This window comes from Orycteropus afer, unplaced genomic scaffold (assembly GCF_000298275.1).
Source record: "Orycteropus afer afer isolate SDZICR_OR568_19922 unplaced genomic scaffold, OryAfe1.0 scaffold00079, whole genome shotgun sequence".
Lineage (NCBI taxonomy): Eukaryota > Metazoa > Chordata > Mammalia > Tubulidentata > Orycteropodidae > Orycteropus > Orycteropus afer.
In genome coordinates this window covers 5765699-5786659 of record NW_006921666.1, presented here as the reverse complement: position 1 = coordinate 5786659, position 20961 = coordinate 5765699, and the positions used below count along the sequence as shown (strand labels likewise).

The 20961-nt window shown below is 39.6% G+C and overlaps 1 protein-coding gene across 1 annotated transcript in view; it reads left to right on the top strand.

Moving 5' to 3' along the window:
• Positions 1-20961, top strand: part of IFT43 (intraflagellar transport 43) — a 116094-nt gene that overhangs the window by 23881 nt on the left and 71252 nt on the right. The window contains exon 3 of the mRNA XM_007941413.1: positions 11464-11528. Within this exon, the coding sequence (XP_007939604.1) occupies positions 11464-11528 (65 nt within the window). The remainder of the gene's footprint in view (positions 1-11463; positions 11529-20961) is intronic.

Below are 20961 nucleotides of genomic sequence, written 5' to 3'. Positions count from 1 at the left end.
CAGCAAACCTGGTCCCCACCTTCTTTTTTTTTTGCCTCCAAATGATTTTGAGTTTTGTACCACATTGTTCTCCCTCTTTATTCAGGATCTCCTATATATATAGCTCTTTAAAAGAGCATAGTGCTCAAGCAAACATTCTTCACTAATTAAGCTTAACTATAGTTTGGTTTTAAGAAGACTTGAAGGGTTATTTTTCATTTAAGGTTTTAAAGATTATCTCAGGGTAGTAGTTTGGGGGATTTATCTAGCTTCCATGGCTTCAGAGATTCTAGATTCCATGAGAATTTGAAATTCTCTTCTGCATTTCCCCCCTTTTGATCAGGATTCTTTTATGGAATCTTGGATCAAACTGTTCAGTAATGCTAGCCACACACCACCCAGTTCTTCTGGTCTCATGGCAGAGGAAACAGGTACACAGTCCATGTTTTTACCCTATTCCTAATTCTCCTTCCTCTTTGCTCCAGGTGAGTGGAGAACAATTGTTGTATCTTGGATGATCACTTGCAAGCTTTTAAGACCCTAGGCACTGCACAACGAACTAGGAGATAGAATAGAAGCACTAAACGTGGTATTAGGCCAGTTAACTAGAATGTCCCGTGAAACCATGATCCTAACCCTCCAAACCAAGAAGCCAAATCCATTAGGTATTTGGTTGTACATAAACAGCCTCAGCAGCTGCTATGTTTTTTTTTTTTTTTTTTTAAGTGACGATACTTACACATGACTTATGCAGTTCGACTTTTCAAAGGTATACAACTTGTTGACATCAGTTCCATTAGTTGGCTGTGCAAACATTAGCCTTAATCAGTGCAAATTTTTTCTGTCACTGTAAACAGAAACTCAGTGCTTCATAAGCATGATCTAGTTTTTGTTTTAACTTTTTTATTATAATTTAGAACATCCAGAAAAGTAGCTAGAATAGTGTAATGAACAACCATACATGTACCACCTAGATTCAGTGGTTATTAACATTTTGCCCTATTTATCTTAATTATATATAACTTACAAAATATTTTAAAAATGTAAGTATGTTTCATATGTGTAAAAACACACATATACATACATACATATGTGTGTGTGTGTGTAAACGTACATGGAGCTTTGGTGGCACTGTAGTTAAGGCATTGGGCTGCTAATCAAAAGGTTGGTGGTTTGAATCCACCAGCTGTTACACAGGAAAAAGACGAGGCAGTCTGCTTTTGTAAAGATTTACAGCCTTGGAACCCCTATGGAAATTGCTGTTGGTTGGAATCATGTCAGTGGCAGTGGTAGATACATACATTGTTGTTGTTGAATTACATCAAAGCAAATTACAGGTTTCCTGACATGTCACCTAAATACTGAAGCATACATCTTTAAAAAATAAGGACACTTTCCTAGAAAACCACAATTCTACACCTAAACAATTAATAAGCAACTTCATGATAAATGGAGAAGAGATTGAAGCTGTCAAGGATTTCATTTTACTTGGGTTCACAATGAATGCCCACGGAAGCAGCAGTCAGGAAGTCAAATGATGTATTATTGCATTGGGAAATCTGCTGCAGAAGACCTCTTTAAAGTGCTCAAGAGCAAAGAAGTTAATTTGAAGAGTAAGGTGCACCATGGTATTTTCAGTTGCCTCATTTGCATGTGAAAGGTGGACAGTGGATAAAGAAGACAGAAGAATTGATGGCTTTGAATTATGATGTTGGTGAAGAATGTTGAATAGACCATGGACTGCCAGAAAAATGAACACGTCTGTCTTGGATAAAGTACAGCCAGAGTGCTCCTTAGAACCAAGGAGGGTGAAACATTACCTCTCTTACTTTGGTCATGTTGTCAGAAGGGAACAGTCCCTGGAGTAGGATATTATGCTTGGTAAAGTAGAGGGTCAGCGAAGAAGGGGAAGACCTTCAAGGAGACACCGTGGCTTAAAGCACAGCAGCGATTGTGCAGAAGGCACAGGACCAGGCGGTGTCGCCTTTGTGCACAGGTTGCTATGAGGTACAGTGCCACTTAGCACCCAGTTCATAGTAGTCTCACCCAATTATCTCCAAAATGTCTTTTATAGCTTTTTTTTTTTCCAAATAAAAATCCAATTAAAAAAACCCTAGCATTTCATTTAGTTCTATCTCTTATGTGTTTGAATTTAGAGTAGTCTCCTATCCCTTCCCTTGCCCTCTTTAATGCCACTGACTTTTTAAAGAGATCAGTCCAATTATTTTATGGAGTATCCTACCTCCTGAGTTTGCCTGATTGTTTCTTCTTACTGTCCTTTAACTTCCTCCTCTTTTCCCTGGTTTCCTGTAAACTAGAAGTCATCTCAGAAGACTTGATTAGATTCAGGTTGAATGTTCTGGCAGAAATTTTTCTGGGTGGTACTGTGTGCTTCATACAGCATCACATCAGAGCATGGAACATTGTCCCACTGTAAGTGCTCCCAAGACTGATCCCTAAAGTAGGGTGTTAGCAGTTAGATAGCTCAGTTCTTAAGGACTATGATCCCTCTTGTGACCAGTATGGAATGGATGGGGTGACTCTTTGGTATAGAAGAATCTCCAGTTCTTCCCATTAATTGGTCTTTCACCCAGTGGCTTTAGCATGCATTGACGATGATTCAGGGTATCTTTCCTGTGCCTAAAATAATGTTTGCATTTTGGTATGTCCATTTTCACTAGAAAGAACTATGCTTACTCTTACGGTTCAATTATAAGCTTGGATGCTCCGTTATCTTCCACTGACCTTAAATTCACTGAGGGGAGAATCCAGGTCTATAATGAATTAGTTTTCAAACTCAAGGTTGAGGCAGCATTCTGGAGGAAAAGATGGAACTGCACATAGAGGACAGATAAGGAATAGGAACCAGCTGCTGCTGTGTACCCACTCTTCTCACTCCTGTACTTTCTTGGATCTCCTTCCAGATTGCCAGAGAAGGGAAGAGAAGAATTTGTTTTCAGCCAGTAATGGGAGTTTGAAAATGGGAGCGGCATTGTCTCAAGTTGCTGGAAGATGGACAAACCCAAGTCTTGTGGATCTTGCCTCACTAAATGCCCTTCCTGTTGGGAATTTATACACTTGGGCTGACTTTTTGAAACAGGGTTGTAGTTTGGATTTAGGACACTTGGGGTGGAGGTAGGAATCAACACATGGTCTGATTCATGTTGTGAGGTTTCTCCAGTACTTTTGAGTGTATGTGAGAAGTTTCTAAACTCAAAAGACTCCTTTTTTGGCACTGCAGCATCTTTTCTATTTTGGCATCTTAAGAATCTGGGGAAACCATATAAAGATCAGAAACAAGTCTGGCCCTAAAGGCTCCCTGTGACATGGTAATTCCAGTGAGTTGAATCCTGGCCCATTCGGATGAGACCATATAAAGAGACTGTTTCCTGAATTTCCCGCTCTCTGCCTCTCACAGGCTCCTTTTTGTAGAAAGCTGGTATTTCAGGACTCTAACGGCCTATCACGTGCTTCCAACTCTTACTCCCAGTCATCCCTGCCCTGTTTTATTTTTGGAGTGAGCACAGTTTTCCTTCTTTTTGGGAGCTATGTGGGGTCCTGCCCCCTCTGTCCATCAGGCAGCAGCTCTGTCTCATTTCCCACACTCAAGAGACGTGACTCCGGCTTTCAAGAGAGAACATGAGGGACGCACTGCCTGAGGGCCACCGTCACCCGTTCCTATTTCTGTCCCTCTTGGTGGTCCACATTTTACACTCATTTTTTAAAAACAAGTTTGGGTAATACTACCTGCAGTAAATCTGCCAAAATTGGAAATTGTTTTCCCAGCCAATGCCTTGAGGCTGTGCCTCTGAATTTCAGAAGAGGAGTAATTTGAAGAAAAACTGGAACTTTGGAATTCTAGGATCAGGCCTTCTCTTTCTTCCAGCTTTTGAGGTCTTTTAGGCTGTAATCTCTCTCTCCTACTCAATTTTGTTTTGCTTTTTTCTCTTTCCTTGTAGAGAGATAGGAAATCAATTTCTTCCAGAATGCTAACTCAGATTGGGAGTGTCTTCCCATGTGCTTGGTCAGAGGAGATTCTTGGGTTCATCTGGGCTCCATGAAAAAAACAATCATGACATCCGAGCTTGCCTAAAGATGAGGTTCCTAGTTTCAAAGATGGAGCAAGAGTAAAACTGTTTTTCCTTTAAATGAGTGGGGTCATTATACAGAAGATCTGCTTGCTTCTGGATTGCTTATCTTTCATCTCTGCTTATCTTTCAAAACCAGAACAAGGCCCACTTTTTACACAAAGCTTCCTTGACCTCTCTTTTTTCTTGGCACTTCCCAAGTCCGTATGATTCTTTAGTTATTATTGCAAGCTTTGTATACTTGTCAGAGCACTATCTTGATGGCCTAGGAGAAAGTGGCCCATTAAAACCCATAAAAGTAATAAGAAAACTGCAAAATTCAGTGGAACTACTCCATGCCTACAGGGATTTCTTCTCAGCTTCCTCTTTGGCCTCTGCATGCAGCCTCTGTCTGGAATGACTCTAAGTACCTCCTTGTGATGCTCCATTGCCGATGACCACACTCTGCCTTAATGTGGCTTCTAGGACTGCAGACTAAGCCTGATGTCTAATCACACAGATTTCATACAAACCCAGTATATCCTGAGTCCTGCCTCTTCTCAGCCTTAATGAACTGAGGTAGTGTTTAAGGACTGGGATGGCGCCTTCTACTTTCTTACTCTCACCTGGTACACTTAGGACAGTGCCCAGCTCCCCACATAGAGAGCAAAGTTCTTGATCATAGTGGTTAATGTAATGTTTCTTCCAGACAATATATCAGACTGTGTTTTGCAGGTATTCCTAAGGTTTTCAGTGGCTAATTATTTCAGAAGTGGATGACCTCGTCCTTCCCAGTCTGGAAGCTCCTCTGAAGTCTGCCCACCATGGGTGATCCTGCTGATATTTGGAATACTGGTGGCAGAGCTTCCAGCCTCACAGCAACACTCAAGCCACCACAGTAAACTGACAAACAAGTGGTAGAAAGCGGAAGGTCATTAAAAAGACCAGAAAAGAAGAAAAGACCAAAATGGATGTCAGAAGAGACTCTGAAACTTGCTCTTGAATGGAGAACAGCTAAAGCTAATGGAAGAAATGATGAAATAAAGGAGCTGAACAGATTTCACAGGGTGGCTTGAGAAGACAAAGTAAAGTATTACAATGAAATGTGGAAAGACTTAGAAAAACAAAAGGGAAGAACATACTTGATGTTTCTCAAGCTAAAAGACGGGGGAAAAAAAATTCAAGTCACAAGTTGTAATACTGAAGGATTCTATGCATAAAATATTGAACAATGCAGGAAGCATCACAAAAAGATGGAATGTACAAAGTCATTGTACCAAAAAGAATTGGTCGATGTTCAAACATTTCAGGAGGTAGCATATGAACAAGAACTGATGATACTGAAGAAAAAGTCCAAGTTGCATGGAGGAATTAGCGAAAAACAAGGCCCCAGGAATTGACAGAATAGCCAGTGAGATGTTCCAACAAATGGATGCAGCACTGGAGGCACTCGCTCGTTTATGCCAAGAAATTTGGAAGACAGCTCTCTGGCCAACTAAATGGAAGACATTCACATTTGTGCTCATTCCAAAGAAAGGTGATCCCACAGAATGTGGAAGTTCTCTAGCAATAAATGTCCCATTAATATCACACACAAGTAAAATCTTGGTGAAGATATTTAAAAAATGGTTGCAGCAGTATATTGACAGGAAACTTTCAGAAATTCAAGCTGAATTTAGAAGAGGGTGTGAAACTAGGGATATCATTGCTGATGTCAGATGGATCTTGGCTGAAAGCAAAGACTACTAGAAGGATGTTTACCTGTCTTTTATTGACTATGCAAAGGCATTTGACTGTGTGGATCATAACAAATTATGGATAACATTATGAAGAATGGGAATTCCAGAAGACTTAAAATTGTGCTCGTGAGGAACCTGTACATAGAACAAGAGGCTATCATTCAAATAAAACAAGGGGATGCTGCATGGTTTACAATCAGGGAAGGTATGTGTCAGGGTAGTATCCTTTCACCATATTTATTCAGTCAGTCTGCTGAGCTAATAATCTGAAAAGCCGGACTGTATGAAGAAGAAAGCAGCACCAAGATTGGAGGAAGACTCATTAACAGCTTGCAATATGAACATGATACAATCTTGCTTGCTGAAAGCGAAGATAACTTGAAGCACTTACTGTGAAGATCTAAGACTTTAGCCCTTAGTATGGATTACACCTCAGCATAAAGAAAACAAAAATCCTCACAACTTGATTAATGATAACATCATGATAAATGGAGAAAAGACTGAAGTTGTCAGGGATTTCATTTTACTTGGACCCACAGTGAACACTCATGGAAGCAGCAGTCAAAAATCAGACATCGTATTGCACTGGGCAGATCTTCTGGAAAAGACCTCTTTGAAGTGTTAAAGAGCAAAGATGTTACTTTGAAGACTCAGGTGTGCCTCACCCAAGCAATGGTACTTTCAGTGGTCTCATAATGCGTATGAAAGCTAGACAGTGAATAAAGATGATTGAAGAAGAATTGATGCATTTGAATTGTGGTGCTGGGGAACAACACTGAAAATAACTATGGACTACCAGAAGAATGAACAGATTTGTCTTGGAAGAAGTACAGCCAGAATATTCCTTAGAAGCAAGAATGGCCAGACTTTGTCTCTTGTACTTTAGTCATGTTGTCAGAAAGGACAGTCCCTGGAGGATGACACCATGCATGGTAAAGTGGAAGGTCATAAAGAAAGGTCTCCTTGAGACCCTCGATGAGATGGATTGACACAGGGGCTGTGTCGGTGGGCATTGAGACAATGGCCTGAAGCATAGCAAAGGTAGTGAGGATGGCAGAGGACCAGGCGTTGTTTTGTTCTGTTACACACAGGGTCGCTGTGTGCTGCTTGAACGCATCTAACAACAACATCCAGACGGTATTTGTGTGTGGCCGTAAGACTTGTAGTAGGTGGTGTTTTTAGAAAAAGTTTTTATCCTTGGACTCGAGTACTAAATAATGAATAGAAGGATTCCCAATCAGGAGATAGCTCTCTCCCTCTCTGTCCAGGCCCTGCCTTGCAGAGAGCTAAGCTCTGCCTGGCCCTCCCCATTTCCCACCGGCCTCAGTACTCTTCCTGAGGCCTGCCAGGACTTCCAGTGAGAAGCAAGGACTCTTGTAGCCCCCACCACTTTTTTTTTTTTTTTAAGTTTTCATTATCCCTGCTTCATTTTGCTCAGAGGATTTCTGTAGAACTCTGCCTCTCCCAAGGGTCACAGTGATTGGGGGGAAGAAAAGGAGCTTATACAGAAGACCAGAGGACCCTGAGCTAATGAATTATTAGTTTTTATAATACCAACTCCTGAAGTCTTCAGATGTTAGTGGAAAAAAGAGCAACTTTGCTTTTAGAACTGGTTATTAAACCATTTTAGTAATAGAGAAGTGATTCTTAAGGGGTGACATTTTCATTTTGAAGCTGCTCTCATAATTTAGTGCTGGAACAATTTTGTCATGGGGAAAAATGTGGCTTTGGGTTACCTTTAGCCAGCAGAATTTTCACTCAAGCCTTTCCACCCCCTAGTAGCCATGGGGTCCTGGTGTTTGTGATTAAAGAAGATAAAGCAGATCATTTTGATTTTTGGAATCTTAGGGAACTTTATTAACCATACGTCAATTAATAAGGATCCCTGGTGGTACAGTGGTTAAGCACTCGTCTGCTAACCACAAGGTTGGTATTTCAAACCCACTGGCCACTCCATGGGAGAAAGATGTTGCAGTTTGCTTTTGTAAAGATTTATAGCACTGGGAACCCAGTGGGGCAGTTCTCCTCTGTCTTAGAGGGTTGCTGTGAGTTGGAATTGAATTGACTCAATGGCAGGGTTTATGTCCATTAACACTCACATTGACTGCTCAGGCCAGTCTCAATGAAGTCTTTTGCTTTTTCTCCAAGCGATTGACCATTTTATTATACATGGTCTGATCTTCATAGAGGGAGCTCTGGTAGCATAGTGCCTAAGGCATTTGACTGCTAACCAGAAAGCTGGCGGTTCAAACCCACCAGCCACTCCTCGGAAGGAAGGTCGGGCAATCTACTTCCATAGTGATATCACCTCGGAAACCCAAGGAGGGGTCGCTATGAGTCACATCCGACTCAACGGCACACAACAACAACAACAATCTTTCACAGTCCTTTCCCGGGTTGATCTCTGCTCTCCTGTCCACATCGCAACCACAGCCCATATAGTAGGAAACAAGTGTTAGCAGCAGACAGAGGTTGTGGAACCTTGCAGGTGCTACCCAGTTTCCATCTGGTGACCTTTCCTTTTTCTGGGCTCTTAGCATCTTACAGCATTGGAAAAGCTCCCAGGTAGACTTGGACACTCCTGATATTATGACAGCATAGGTTTTATTTGGATTAATTCAGTCTTCCTCAATATCCAGAGCAAAGGGAAGAAAGCAGGGGGGTAGCTCTAAGAGACTAGTTCAGGGGGTCTCCCTCCACCCCATTGGCTACAATGGCCAGGTAGGTAGTATCAGTGAGTGAGGTAGACTAGGGGTTATGTACTCAACATGTGAGAAAAGTCCACATTTCCACCAAGAAATACACTGTTCCATTTTCCTCAAAACATGGCACTGCTTTCATTTACCCACATCTGTGAGACATTAGAACAGAGGAATAATTCTGTACTAGGAGGTATAAAATAGTGCAAGTGCTGTAATCATAAATGGCAACTGGCTCTTGATTTGCCACAGAGGACACAGAGCTAGAAGGTGGAGAGCTCGGCAAACTGGAACACACATACCCTGTGCCGAGGGGCAGCTGCTGTTGCTCCCCAGCTGGCGGTGGCTGCGTGAAAAAGTGGACCTAGCATCACTAGATCTTCCAGTTTTTCAATAGAACTGGAAATCTTGACTTTGGCTAGAAGTCTTTAAATTTAAATGATAGCTTGAATTAACAAGTTGAATGTGCAGATTTACACATTGCATAGGAGTGCCTGTTTGTTACTGTGAACCACTGTATGTACCTCTATTTTTTTTTTAACATTATTTTTTAAAAACCTTTAGTTGTGATTTGGGTGAAAGTTTACAGAATAAATTGGTTTTCCATTCAACAGTTCATATGCATTTTGTTCTGTGACATTGATTGTAATTCCCACAGTGTAACGGAGCTCTTCCCACTTCTTCCCTGTGTACTATTCCCTTTGTCCTTCTTTCCTATCTTTGCCTTCTGAGTTTTATGCCTGGGTGTACCTCAGATTTTTAATAGATTAGGCTTTACAGGAGTGGTGACCATGGATGTACAGGCGGTGCCCACATGGATGTTATGCTGCACCTGACTCTATTTCCTTACTCTCTATGGCTGTTTGTTCTTTGGTATCCCAGTTGAGTAGTTGCAGCAGACACTGTGCGCTCCACAGAAGCAAAAAATATTTACTACCTCTCCCTTTACAGAAAAAGTTTGCCAACCCTGTATTTTGGTTACTTTGTGCTGCTCTCAGAAAATACCACAAATGGGTGACTTTAATAAACAGGAGTTTCTTCTCTTAAAGTTTTAGAGGCTAGAAGTCTGAGTTCAAAGTGCCAGGCTCTACAGGCTGAGAAAAAGCCTCTGGACCTTGGGCTTCAGCTCTGCCTCTTGCTCCCAGCCCACTGAAGTTGGAGGCTTTTCTTCACTCAGGTGGCTGCCCGCTGTTGAGGCTGACAAACCCAAGGTGGACAAGTAAAAAGGCACAGTCCCACTATTACCACACCACACAGCAGGCCATTAGTTCAAGTCCAGAGACAGTCCCAAGATCGGCAGGAAACATGGCAGGCAACTAAGCAAAGACTGAGCTACATGCAGGGTTCAAGCATGCCAAAAAGCTGCAGACCATTCCCAAAGTTGCTCCTTACATACCAGAAGCAGACCACATCCCTACAGCAGCTACTCAGCTGCTTGCGGCAGATTCCACCATGGAGCTGATTACCAACCTCATCATGGGGAATAACTACATCCAGCTGCCAGCTACTCAAAACCAGGCCCAGCCAAGTTGACACATAACCTTAACTACCACACCTTGTTCTAGTCTGTTGATCAAAGTACCTCCTAGACTGAGTGCGAGAGTTGCACTTAGATCAAGTCTTAGGAAAAGAAAATTAATACTTTAAAAATCAGTTTTAGGAGAATACTGAATAATTCAAAATAGGAAATATTCTGGTATTCTATATGACTAGTTCAGTGGATTAGTTACTACTCCTCTGGTACTTTTGGTTACTATATGCTAGACAAGAATTCTGCACTTGAGTTTCTGAATGTATGCATTGCAGATGAATGCTTCCTGCCCAAATAATTTGAGTAGATTTTCAACCCACCAGTTTAGTTTGCCCTCAAAATGTGCTTCTCTATTACGTCTTTATTTTCTGTTTATAAAAATAGTGGAAGTTGATTGTTAAAAAAAAATGGAAAATATACAACACAGAAAAGGAAAATTAAAATTACCCGCAGTTTGATCATTGGAGTCTCTTTTCCCCTTATGTGCATACAGCAGCTTAACACTAACCAAAACAAAAATCCTCTGCCATCATGTCAATTCTGACTCATAGTGACCCCATTGGGTTTCCAAGGCTGTAAGTCTATGGAAATAGATTGCCTCATCTTCCTCCAGTGGAACAGCTGGTGGTTTTGAGTCGCCAGCCTCTGGTTAGCAACCAGATGTCTTACCCACTATGCCACCACCACCTCCTGAGTTAACACTAGATATTATAAGTTAATATCTTTTTTTATTTAGTTTTTATTATTATTATTATAAATTGATAGGAAGAAAGGCCTGGCAGTCTGCTTCTGAAAATCAACCAATGAAAACTCTGGACACAATGGAATATTGTCCAGTCCCCAATCAATTATAGGAATGATGTAGGACTAGACATTTTGTTCTGTTTGTGCATGAGCTTACCATGAGTCGAGGCCAACTTGATGGCAGCTAACAACAACAAAATTAGGTATTAGTGATCTTTTCACAAAATCTGAAACATACCTACTATTTTGCAACATTTAAAAAAATGTGTATTGAACTTTCTCATCAAGTATTTTTTATAACACTTTTTATTATTGCATAGTATTTTCACATGTTGATTCTGTGATTTACTTATGTACTTCTTACTGGTCATTTAGGTTATTTCAGGTTACTCACTATTCAGAAGCAACATGTTCCTCTCTGATTATTTCCTTGGGATAAATTACTGAGGTGGTAAATACTGACTCGAAATGTATGACCATTTTTAAAACTTTCAATACACTTTGCCAAGTTGACCTCCAGAAACCTTGTATCAATTTATATATCCACCAGAGTGGTATAAAAGTACCTAAATTTTCATAGTATATTACACAGGTTGCTGTATCTTTATTCAAAAAGTTTGACAGACTAAATACAGTTTTAGGTCTGACCTTAACCTCAGTTCGTAGGCAAACATTGATTGAATATATTTGGCTTCTCTCTGTAGGCTCCACCTCCAAAACCACCCCGCCGCCAGGGAGGCTGGGCGGATGATTCCATGAAGACTTCAAAGTAAGTACCAGCAGCTCACGGGGTTGGGAATGGTGACTTTGCTTCAACATCGTTTTTAACAGCTTTGTTGAGATATGAATCCTATACCATACGATTTACCCATTTAAAGTACATATTCAGTAGTTTTTAGTATATAAACAGAGTTCTGTAACCATCACCACAGCCAATTTTAGAACATTTTATTACCCTAAAAGAAACCCCATACTCATTAACTGAAGAGGAAAGGCTGTCAGCAGTGGAGATTTGGGGAACAATAAAATGGTTCAGTGTAAGAAATAGATATGGTTTCATCAACAGGTGAGATGACCATCTCCGAGGCCTCTGTCCTGCCTCTCACATCTTTTCTGCTTAATCTATAGGCTTTACATGGGTTGTATGTCGCAGTGTTCTGAAGGATTATTCTGGATACGCTCTGAGTATGTTCTGAATATGCTAGTGTATTGTTGGTATGACTTTTGTTTTATTTGATGATTGAAGGGATTAGTGGAGTTAGGAAGGAATAAAGGTCATTACAAAGACAGGAAAGAAGGAAGAGAGCAAAATAATGAAATAAAAGCTGAGCAGAAGGTTTCAAAGAATGTTTCAAGAAGACAAGATAAAGTATTATAATAAAAAGTGTGTAGATTTGGAGTTAGAAAACCAAAAGGGAAGAACAGAATCAGCATTTCTAAAGCTGCATTTCTCAAGTTGAAAGAACTGAAGAGAAAATTCAGGCCTCGAGTTGCAAAAAATTGAATGATGCAGGAAACATCAAAAGAAAATGAAAGGAATACACAGAGTCACTGTACCAAAAAGACTTGTTCAACATTCAGACATATTAAGAAGTAGCATATAATGAACTGCTGATACTGAAGGAAGAAGTTCAGACTGCACTGAAGGCATTGGCAAAAAGCAAGGCTCCTGAAGTTGATGGAATACTAATTGAAATGCTTCAACAAACAGATTCAACTTTGGAAGTGCTTGCTGTCTATGTCAAGAAATTTGAAAGACAGTTACCTGGCCAATCAGTTGCAAGAGAATCATATACATGTCCATTCCAAAGAAAGATAAATCACATGGAATGCAGAGATTATTTAGCAGTGTGATTAATATCACATGTTAGCAAAATTTTGCGGAAGATAATTTAAAAATGGCTGCAACTGTACATCAGTAGGGAACTGTTAGAGTTGACCAGAAAGATGTTTACTTGTGTGAAGGTGTTCAACTATGTGGATCATAACAAATTATGGGAAGCATTAAGAAGAATGGGAATTCCAGAACACTTAATTATGCTCATGGGGAACTTTACATAGACCAAGGGGATACAATGTGGCTTAAAATTGGGAAAGATGTATAGCAGAGTTGTATCGTTTTATCTTACTCATTCAGTCTGTATGCTGAGCAAATTATACATGAAGGTGGACTATATGAAGGAGAACACTGCATTATGGGATTGGAGGAAGATTCATTAACAACCTTTGATATCCAGAGGATATAACCTAGTTTGCCAAAAAATGAAAACAAATCAAAGCACTTAACTGATGAAGTTAAAAGACTATATAGTCTTCAGTATGGATTATACCTGAGCATAAAGAAAATGAAAATCCCTGTAGCTGGGTTAGTAAACATCATGATAAATGGTGAAGAAATTGAAATTGTCAGGAATTTCATTCTATAATTAATGGCCATGGAAGCAGCTGTCAGGAAATCAAAGGATGTATTGCATTGAGTAAATATGTTGCAAAAGACCTCTTTAGAATCTTAAAAAGCAAAGATGTCACTTTGATGACCAAGGTGCTCCTGATCAAGTCATGGTATTTTTGGTCACCTCATGTGTATGTGAAGCCTGGACAATAAAAAGAAAGGCCAAAGGAGACTTGACACATTCAGATGTTGGCAAAGCATATAGAATATACTGTGGATTGCAGCAAGAACAAACTTACCTTGAAGGAAGTACAGCTAGAATGGTTATTAGAAGTGAGGATGGTAAGGTTTTACCTTACTTTGGACATATCATTAGGAAAGACCAGTTGCTAGAAAAGAACATGATACTTGGTAGAGGGTCAATGAAAACAAGGGTAATCCTCAGTGAGGTGGATTGACACAGTATCTGCAACAATAGCCTCAGACATATCAAAGATTGTAAGGATGACACAGGAATTAGGCAGTGTTTCATTCTGTTATAATAAGGTTGCTGTGAGTCAGAGTGGACTCAACAACAATAGGTACACAGTGATGTTTGGAAGGTCGGTTGATAGCACTGGTGTATTGTTAGTATGGTTTTCGTTTTCCTTGATGACTAAAAGGATTAGTAGATCGAGAGATTTTCTTTGTTTTGTAGATAAATATTAATTTAGGCTAACTTCAAAGGCTTCATTATGGCACAAAGCAATTTGAAATGCAAGTGGAATAAATGAGCTATATCTTAACAGTTATGGCAGACTATTTGAAGTAACATAACACATATCGAGCGTGTGAGATTATTTGGTATCTTTATTGTAAGGTTATACTGCCTTTGTTTAACATTTCAATGTCTGACTTTTGCATACCTTGGATAAAATTTATATTAGGGCTGTTTTGGCAACAAGGAATGTTACTTTTATTTGTTCATAGAGTAAGTAAGTAATGTGTATCTGGAAGAAAATTGCCATTGTCCTTCCTTAATTTTTGTTTCTTCTATTTCCTTGTCCCCAAAATCATACTAATTATATCAATTTTTGTTAAAGCCTTGGCTGTAGCTTATTACAGTGGCTTTAAAACATTGTTCTTATATTTGAAAGTGAAGCTACAAACTACACCTTTCATATTTCGCCTTAAATTGTTTGCACAATCGTGATGGGAACGTCCAGTCTACTTACAGTGCTCTCCATGGATTGCCCTTAGGAGACCAGTCTCATTTTCAACATGGCTGCCAAGGCCTGTTGGACATTTACATGGGTGTACAGAACTGTGTATGTTAATAAGAATCTAAGCCTTACATATATGAATACTTAAACCAGTTAAACATTTTCTTTCTTACAGTTCTATTTTAGAAAACATTAAACTTGAACGCAAACCAATTAAACGCTTGACTGTTAGACAATAGGTTAGCAGTTCAAAACCCACCCAGAGGTGCCTTGGAAGTCAGTCCTGGCAGTCTGATTCCAAAAGCCCGTCAAAATCCCACGGAGCAGTTCTCCTCTGCACACATGGGGTCACCATGAGTTGGAATCAAATTGTCTTGATGGCAGCTGACCACAACAATAAATAACTAGATGATTAAAAGAGCATCTGAGAGTAAGAAGTAGTACAGAATGTGTGTGAAACAGTCAGTGTACTGCAGGAAACCAAATGGGCAAAATCAAACAGAAAGAGAATCATAGTTGACTGGTGAAAAGCTGTTTATATAATCAACCATCAAGTATAGAAGAAATACTTAAAGCAACAGAGATTATAAGCATTTGATAGTTCATATCTATATATGCACTTGTGGGAAAATATTTTGATTCTTCCAAATTCTTTAGGAATTTTTTATTTGTTCTTGCATTGTCTGCCTTCTTGACAGGCCAGAATCTCCTTATCAGTTTTTTGATAATGAGTTACTAGTGAGGAAGGAAAGGAATGCTTTGATGGTTTTATATGGCTAGTTTACTGGCACATTTTAGCTGATTGATCTAAAATTTCCATCTTACTCTTGAATCTTCTCACTGGCCTAGCCCTTAAACCAAAGGCTTTTATATTTAAGTGTGGTAATATAACGTTGAGAGCTCTGGTGGCGTAGTGCCTTAAGGCATTTGACTGCTAACCAGAAGGCTGGCGATTCAAACCCACCAGCCACTCCTCAGAAGGAAGATTGGGTTATCTACTTCTGTAGAGATATCACCTCCAAAACCCAGGGTAGAAGGAAACCTTGTAAGAATGAGCTCTGGTGGCACACTGGTTAAGCACCCACCTGCTAAATGAATGATTGTACTTCGAACCCACAGGAAAAAGATGTAGCAATCTACTTCTGTAAAGATTTACAACCTTGGAAACCCTATGGAGTACTTCTACTCTGTACTGTCAGGTCAGTATGAGTCAGAATCAACTGGACCACAGTGGGAACCTTGGAAGGGTGTTTAAAAATGCAGATTTCTGAGTTCCTCCTTCAGAGCTTTGGATTCAGTGGTCCTAAGGTACAGTTTAGGAGCTCTGGTTGAGTGGTGCCTAAGGCACTTGACTGCTAACCAGAAGGCTAGTGGTTCAGATCCACCAGCCACTCCTTGTAAGGAAGGTTGGGCAATCTACTTCTGTAGTGATATCGCCTCAGAAATCCAAGGAGGGATCGCTATGAGTCGGGTCCGACTCGATGGCACATGACAACAACAATAAGATACATTTTAATCAAGAATCACAGGTGATCTGCCAGGTTGCCTACCAGTCTTGGGGTTGTGCTATTCTGCTTGCCAGCCTTGAGTTCATCAGCCTCAGCAGTCAGCAGCTGCATGAGTTATGAGAAGCCTCCAGTTCCAGTGAATCTGGAATGACAGGCAGAGCTGAAGTCCAAGGTTGAAGAACCTTCACTCAGCCCCTAGAGCCAGCACTCTGAATTTGGACTTCTAGCTTCCAAAACTGTAAGAGAATGAATCTGTGTTAGGCCAAAAAAAAAAAAAAGAATCACAGGTGATTACGATCTGTGGGCCATACCTTGAAAAACATCGCTTTTAACTCTAACCTAATTATATATAACTGCTGCAACTGTTTTTGAATTATCTTCAGCAAAATTTTATTTGCATGTGATATTAAAGATATTGTTTAATAATTTCCACATTCTGTGGAATAGCCTTTCTTTGGAATGGGTACAAAAATGGATCTCTTCTAGTCAGTTGGCCAGTCCAAATTCCTTGGCATAGACTGCTCTAGCATGGCATCCGTTTGTTGAAACATCTCAGTGGGTATTCCATCAAGATTTCAAAGAGCAGCTCAAGAAGACAAAGTCAGTTATTACAATGAAATGTGCAAAGACCTGGAGTTAGAAAATCAAAAGGAAAGAACACTCTGCATTTCTCAAGATGAAACAACTGAAGAAAAAATTTAAGCCTCAAGTTGCAATAATGAAAGATTCTATGGGCAAAATATTAAACAGTACAGGAAACATCAAAAGAAGATGGAAGGAATACACAGAGTCACTGTACAAAATAAAATTGGTTGATGTTCATCTTTTTCAGGAGGTGGCATATGATCAAGAAATGATGGTATTGAAGGAAGACATTGAAGCCACACTGAAGGAATTGATGAAAAACAGGGCTCTAGGAATTAATGGAATACCCATTGAGGTGTTTCAACAAACAGATGCCGTGCTAGAGGCACTTTCTCATCTATGCCAAGGAATTTGGATGACCTGGCTGACTGACTGGAAGAGATCCATATTTGTACCCATTCCAAAGAAAGGTGATTCCACAGAATGTGGAAGTTATCAAACAGTATCTTTAATATCACATGCAAATAAAATTTTGCTGAGTATAATTAAAAAATAGTTGTAGCAGTGTATTGACAGGGAACTTCCAGAAATGCAAGCTGGATTCAGAAGAGGATGTGGAATGAAGGATATCATTGCTGATGTCAGATGGATCTTGTTTGAAAGCAAAGAATACCAGGGAGATGTTTACTTGTGTCTTACTGACTATGCAAAAGTGTTTATGTGGGTAATAACAAATTATGGATAACATTGAGAAGAATGAGAATTCTAGAACACTTAATTTTGCTCATGAGGAACCTGTACATAAACCAGGAGGCTGCTGTTCCAACAGAACAGCGGGATACTGCATGGTCTAAAAATCAAGAAGACTGTGTGTCAGGGTTGTATCCTTTCACCATACTTTTTCATTCTGTATGCTGAGCAGATAATCTGAGAAGCTGGACTATACGAAGAAGAATGCGGCATCAGCATTGGAGGAAGACTCTAACAGACAGCACAACCTTGCTTGCTGAAAGTGAAGATGACATGAAGCATTTATGGATGAAGATTAAAGTCTACAGTCTGCAGTGTGGATTACACCTCAACATAGAGAAAATGTAAATCCTCACAACTGGACCAATAAGCAGCATCACGATAAATGGAAAAAAGATTGAAGTTGTCAAAGATTTCATATTACTTGCTTCCATAATCAACACCAGTGGAAGCAGCAGTTCAGAAATCACACAACATACTGCACTAGACAAATCTGCAAAAGACCTCATTCAAGTGCTGAAGAGCACAGATGTCTCCTTGAAGACTAAAGTGTGCCTAACCCAAGCTGTGGTATTTTCAGTCACCTCATATGCATGTGAGAGCTGGACAATGAATAAAGAAGACTGAGGAAGAGTTGATACTTTTGAGCTGTGCTGTTGGCAAAGAATACTGAAAGTACCATGGACTGCCAGAACAACAAACAAATCTGTCCTGGATGCAGTACAGCTGGACTGCTCCTTGGAAGTGAGAATGGCCAGCCTTTGTCTCACCTACTTTGGTCATGTTGTCAAAAGGGACCATTCTCTGGAGAAGGATATTAAGCTTGGTAAAGTGGAGGGTCAGCAACAAAGGGAAAGGCCTTCAGTGAGATGGATTGACATAGTGGCTACAACAGCGGGCTCAGGTATAGTAAGGATTGTGAGGCTGGCACAGGACCGGGCAGTGTTTCGTTCTGTTGTATGTTGTGTTGCTCTGAGTTGGGGCCAGCTTGAGGACACAAACAACAAGAGGTGTAATGTTAGAATATTGCTGGTGTGCACATTAGAGGTGACTATAATTTGATGCTTTTTCTGTGGTTAGATTGCAGTTTTTGTGTGGTTTTAAGATTGTAGCATGTGCCTTCTATTTTACTGTGGTTTGTTAAATGGACACAATTAAAATATTTTAAGTAAACAATTTATATCTAAGATAAAAGGGTAGTTATTTGCATGTCATAAATACTTAACTTCACAAGATACCATTCTTTGAATATTTCTATTGGACTAGAACCTAGTTTGATTGGTCACCCTCCAGGACAAGTTAAATATAAATTGGATTTTGATAATCCTTTGGACTGTCTTAACCTTAACTGTTTTGTCAAATTAACTGGTTAAAATTGCGTTTTTTCTAAACTGGACATTTTAATGATTCTGAGGTTTTTTTACTAAGATTTTATAAAATCTGACTCCAATTAAATATAGGAGAGGTTTGTCCTGATTAAGGAAAATGTATTTTAAATATAATTTTGAAAGCTACTAATTGGTTTATTATGTAGTTCATATACATTCACTCTTGAGTTATTGATATGGTTAGGTTCACAGAGACCAGGTTGTTATACAAAAATCGGCATTATGCAAAAATGGAAGATCACCACATCAAATCACAAAAGTAATCATTTTATAATCATTATGTAATTGCCAAAGTACTGAGAATCATGGCCAGCCAAGTTGACACTTAACCTTAACCATCACAACTAGCATTATTCTTGCCTCATACCTTGGTGTTTGTTATTGCCAGGCATACATCATTAATATGCAAAATAGATAGTAGATTTTTTTACTACTGTAAAAAATAGTTATAAATGTGAAGTGTTAGATAATTAGATAGTCGATAAGTGAGGGGTAGGTGTAATGGGATGAATATTAGATTGATCTGGCCCTCCTGGTATATTTGTGTCAGTCTCTGTGTGTGTGTCTGTGTTTGTTATCTCTTTGACTTTGTCGTTTCTTCTGTTTACTTTAGCTAATATGCACTTAAGAGCAAGTTTCAGAGTCTCTTCTGACATCCATTTTGGTCTTTTCCTTCTTGTGTTGCTAGTGCTGTGCTGGAAGATGAGCCCCCTAGGTTGGAAGGCACTCAAACTACGACTGGGGAAGAGCCTCCTACTCAGAGTAGACCCAGCCTTAATGACACAGATGAAGTAAGGCCTCCAGGATATCCGTTGATGATTGGAACATGGAATGTACGAAGTATGAATGAAGGAAAATTGGAAGTCGTCAAAAGTGAAATGGAGCGTGTGGGAGTCGATATCCTAGGTATTAGTGAGCTGGAATGGACTGGTACTGGCCGATTGGTATCCAAAAATCATATGATCTACTATGCTGGGAATGAGAAATTGAAGAAGAATGGTGTTGCATTCATTATGAAGAAGAGTATTTCAAAATGTCTCCTGAAGTACAACACTGTCAGTGATAGGTTAATATCCATACGCCTACGAGGAAAACCAGTTAATACAACCATTATTCAGATTTACGCACCAACCACAAATGCCAAAGATGAAGAAATTGAAGAATTTTACACAATGCTGCAGTCTGAAATAGATCAAACATGCAAGAAGGATGCGTTGATAATTACTGGTGATTGGAATGCGCAAGTTGGAAGCACAGAAGAGGGACCAGTAGTGGGAAAATTCGGCCTTGGTGACAGAAACGACGCCGGAGATCGCATGGTCGAATTCTGCAAGAACAACGATTTATTCATTGCAAACACTTTTTTCCAGCAGCACAAGCGACGACTTTACACGTGGACCTCACCAGATGGACTCCACAGGGAACAAATCGACTACTTCTGTGGAAAGACACGATGGCGATGCCTACTAACATCGGTCAAGACAAAGCCAGGGGCCAACTGTGGAACAGACCATCGATTGCTTGTTTGCAAGTTCAAATTGAATCTGAAGAAAATCAGAGCAAGGCCATGAGGGCCAGGGCACAACCTTGAATACATACCACCTGAGTTTAGAGACCAACTCAAGACTAGATTGGCGTACTGAATACCAATGACTGAGGGAAAACATTTTCCATGAAGGAAATAAAAGACTGTTAAAGAGAAAGAAGGGTGCATAGAGAGTTTATTTTGGTAGTGGGGGGGGGGGCAATAGACCTTTTAAAATAGCAAAATCTTTTTGGCTTGTAGTGGTTACCAAGGGTGGGTGGGCTAGGGGAGGACCCAAGGTTTAGGGGACCCTGAGTTTCTGTTAAGGGTGCTAGAAATATTTGGGAACAGATAAGAGTAATGGTTGAACAATGTGATGAATGTAATTAATGTCATTTAACTTTACATGTGAATTTTGTTTAAATGGCAAATGTTTTGTTAAATTTATGTTTACCACAATAAAAAATTGAAAGAAATCTTTGACTTGATTTTTTAGACTCTGTAATCTAGGAATGCTGAGAAATTCTTTGAGTTACTCCTTTATGTGCTGTGCCTACAAAAAGAGAATTGGATTATGTGGTTAGAGGGTAGTAATAGCCTACTCAAAATTGCTGTTTCATTTTAGTATGAAAAAGCTTCATCCAAAACTATTGACATCAGATAACATTAGAAAGATACCACAGGGTCAGTGGTTCAGAGTTTGATTCTTTGCTTTTTAAATCTATAAATCTAATTTTTTTTTCAATGGTTTGACATTTTTAAAATTTATTTTATTTTTTATTGTGATTTGGGTGAAGATTTACAGAGCAAATTCACTTTCCATACAGCAGTTCACATACACTTTGTCTCATG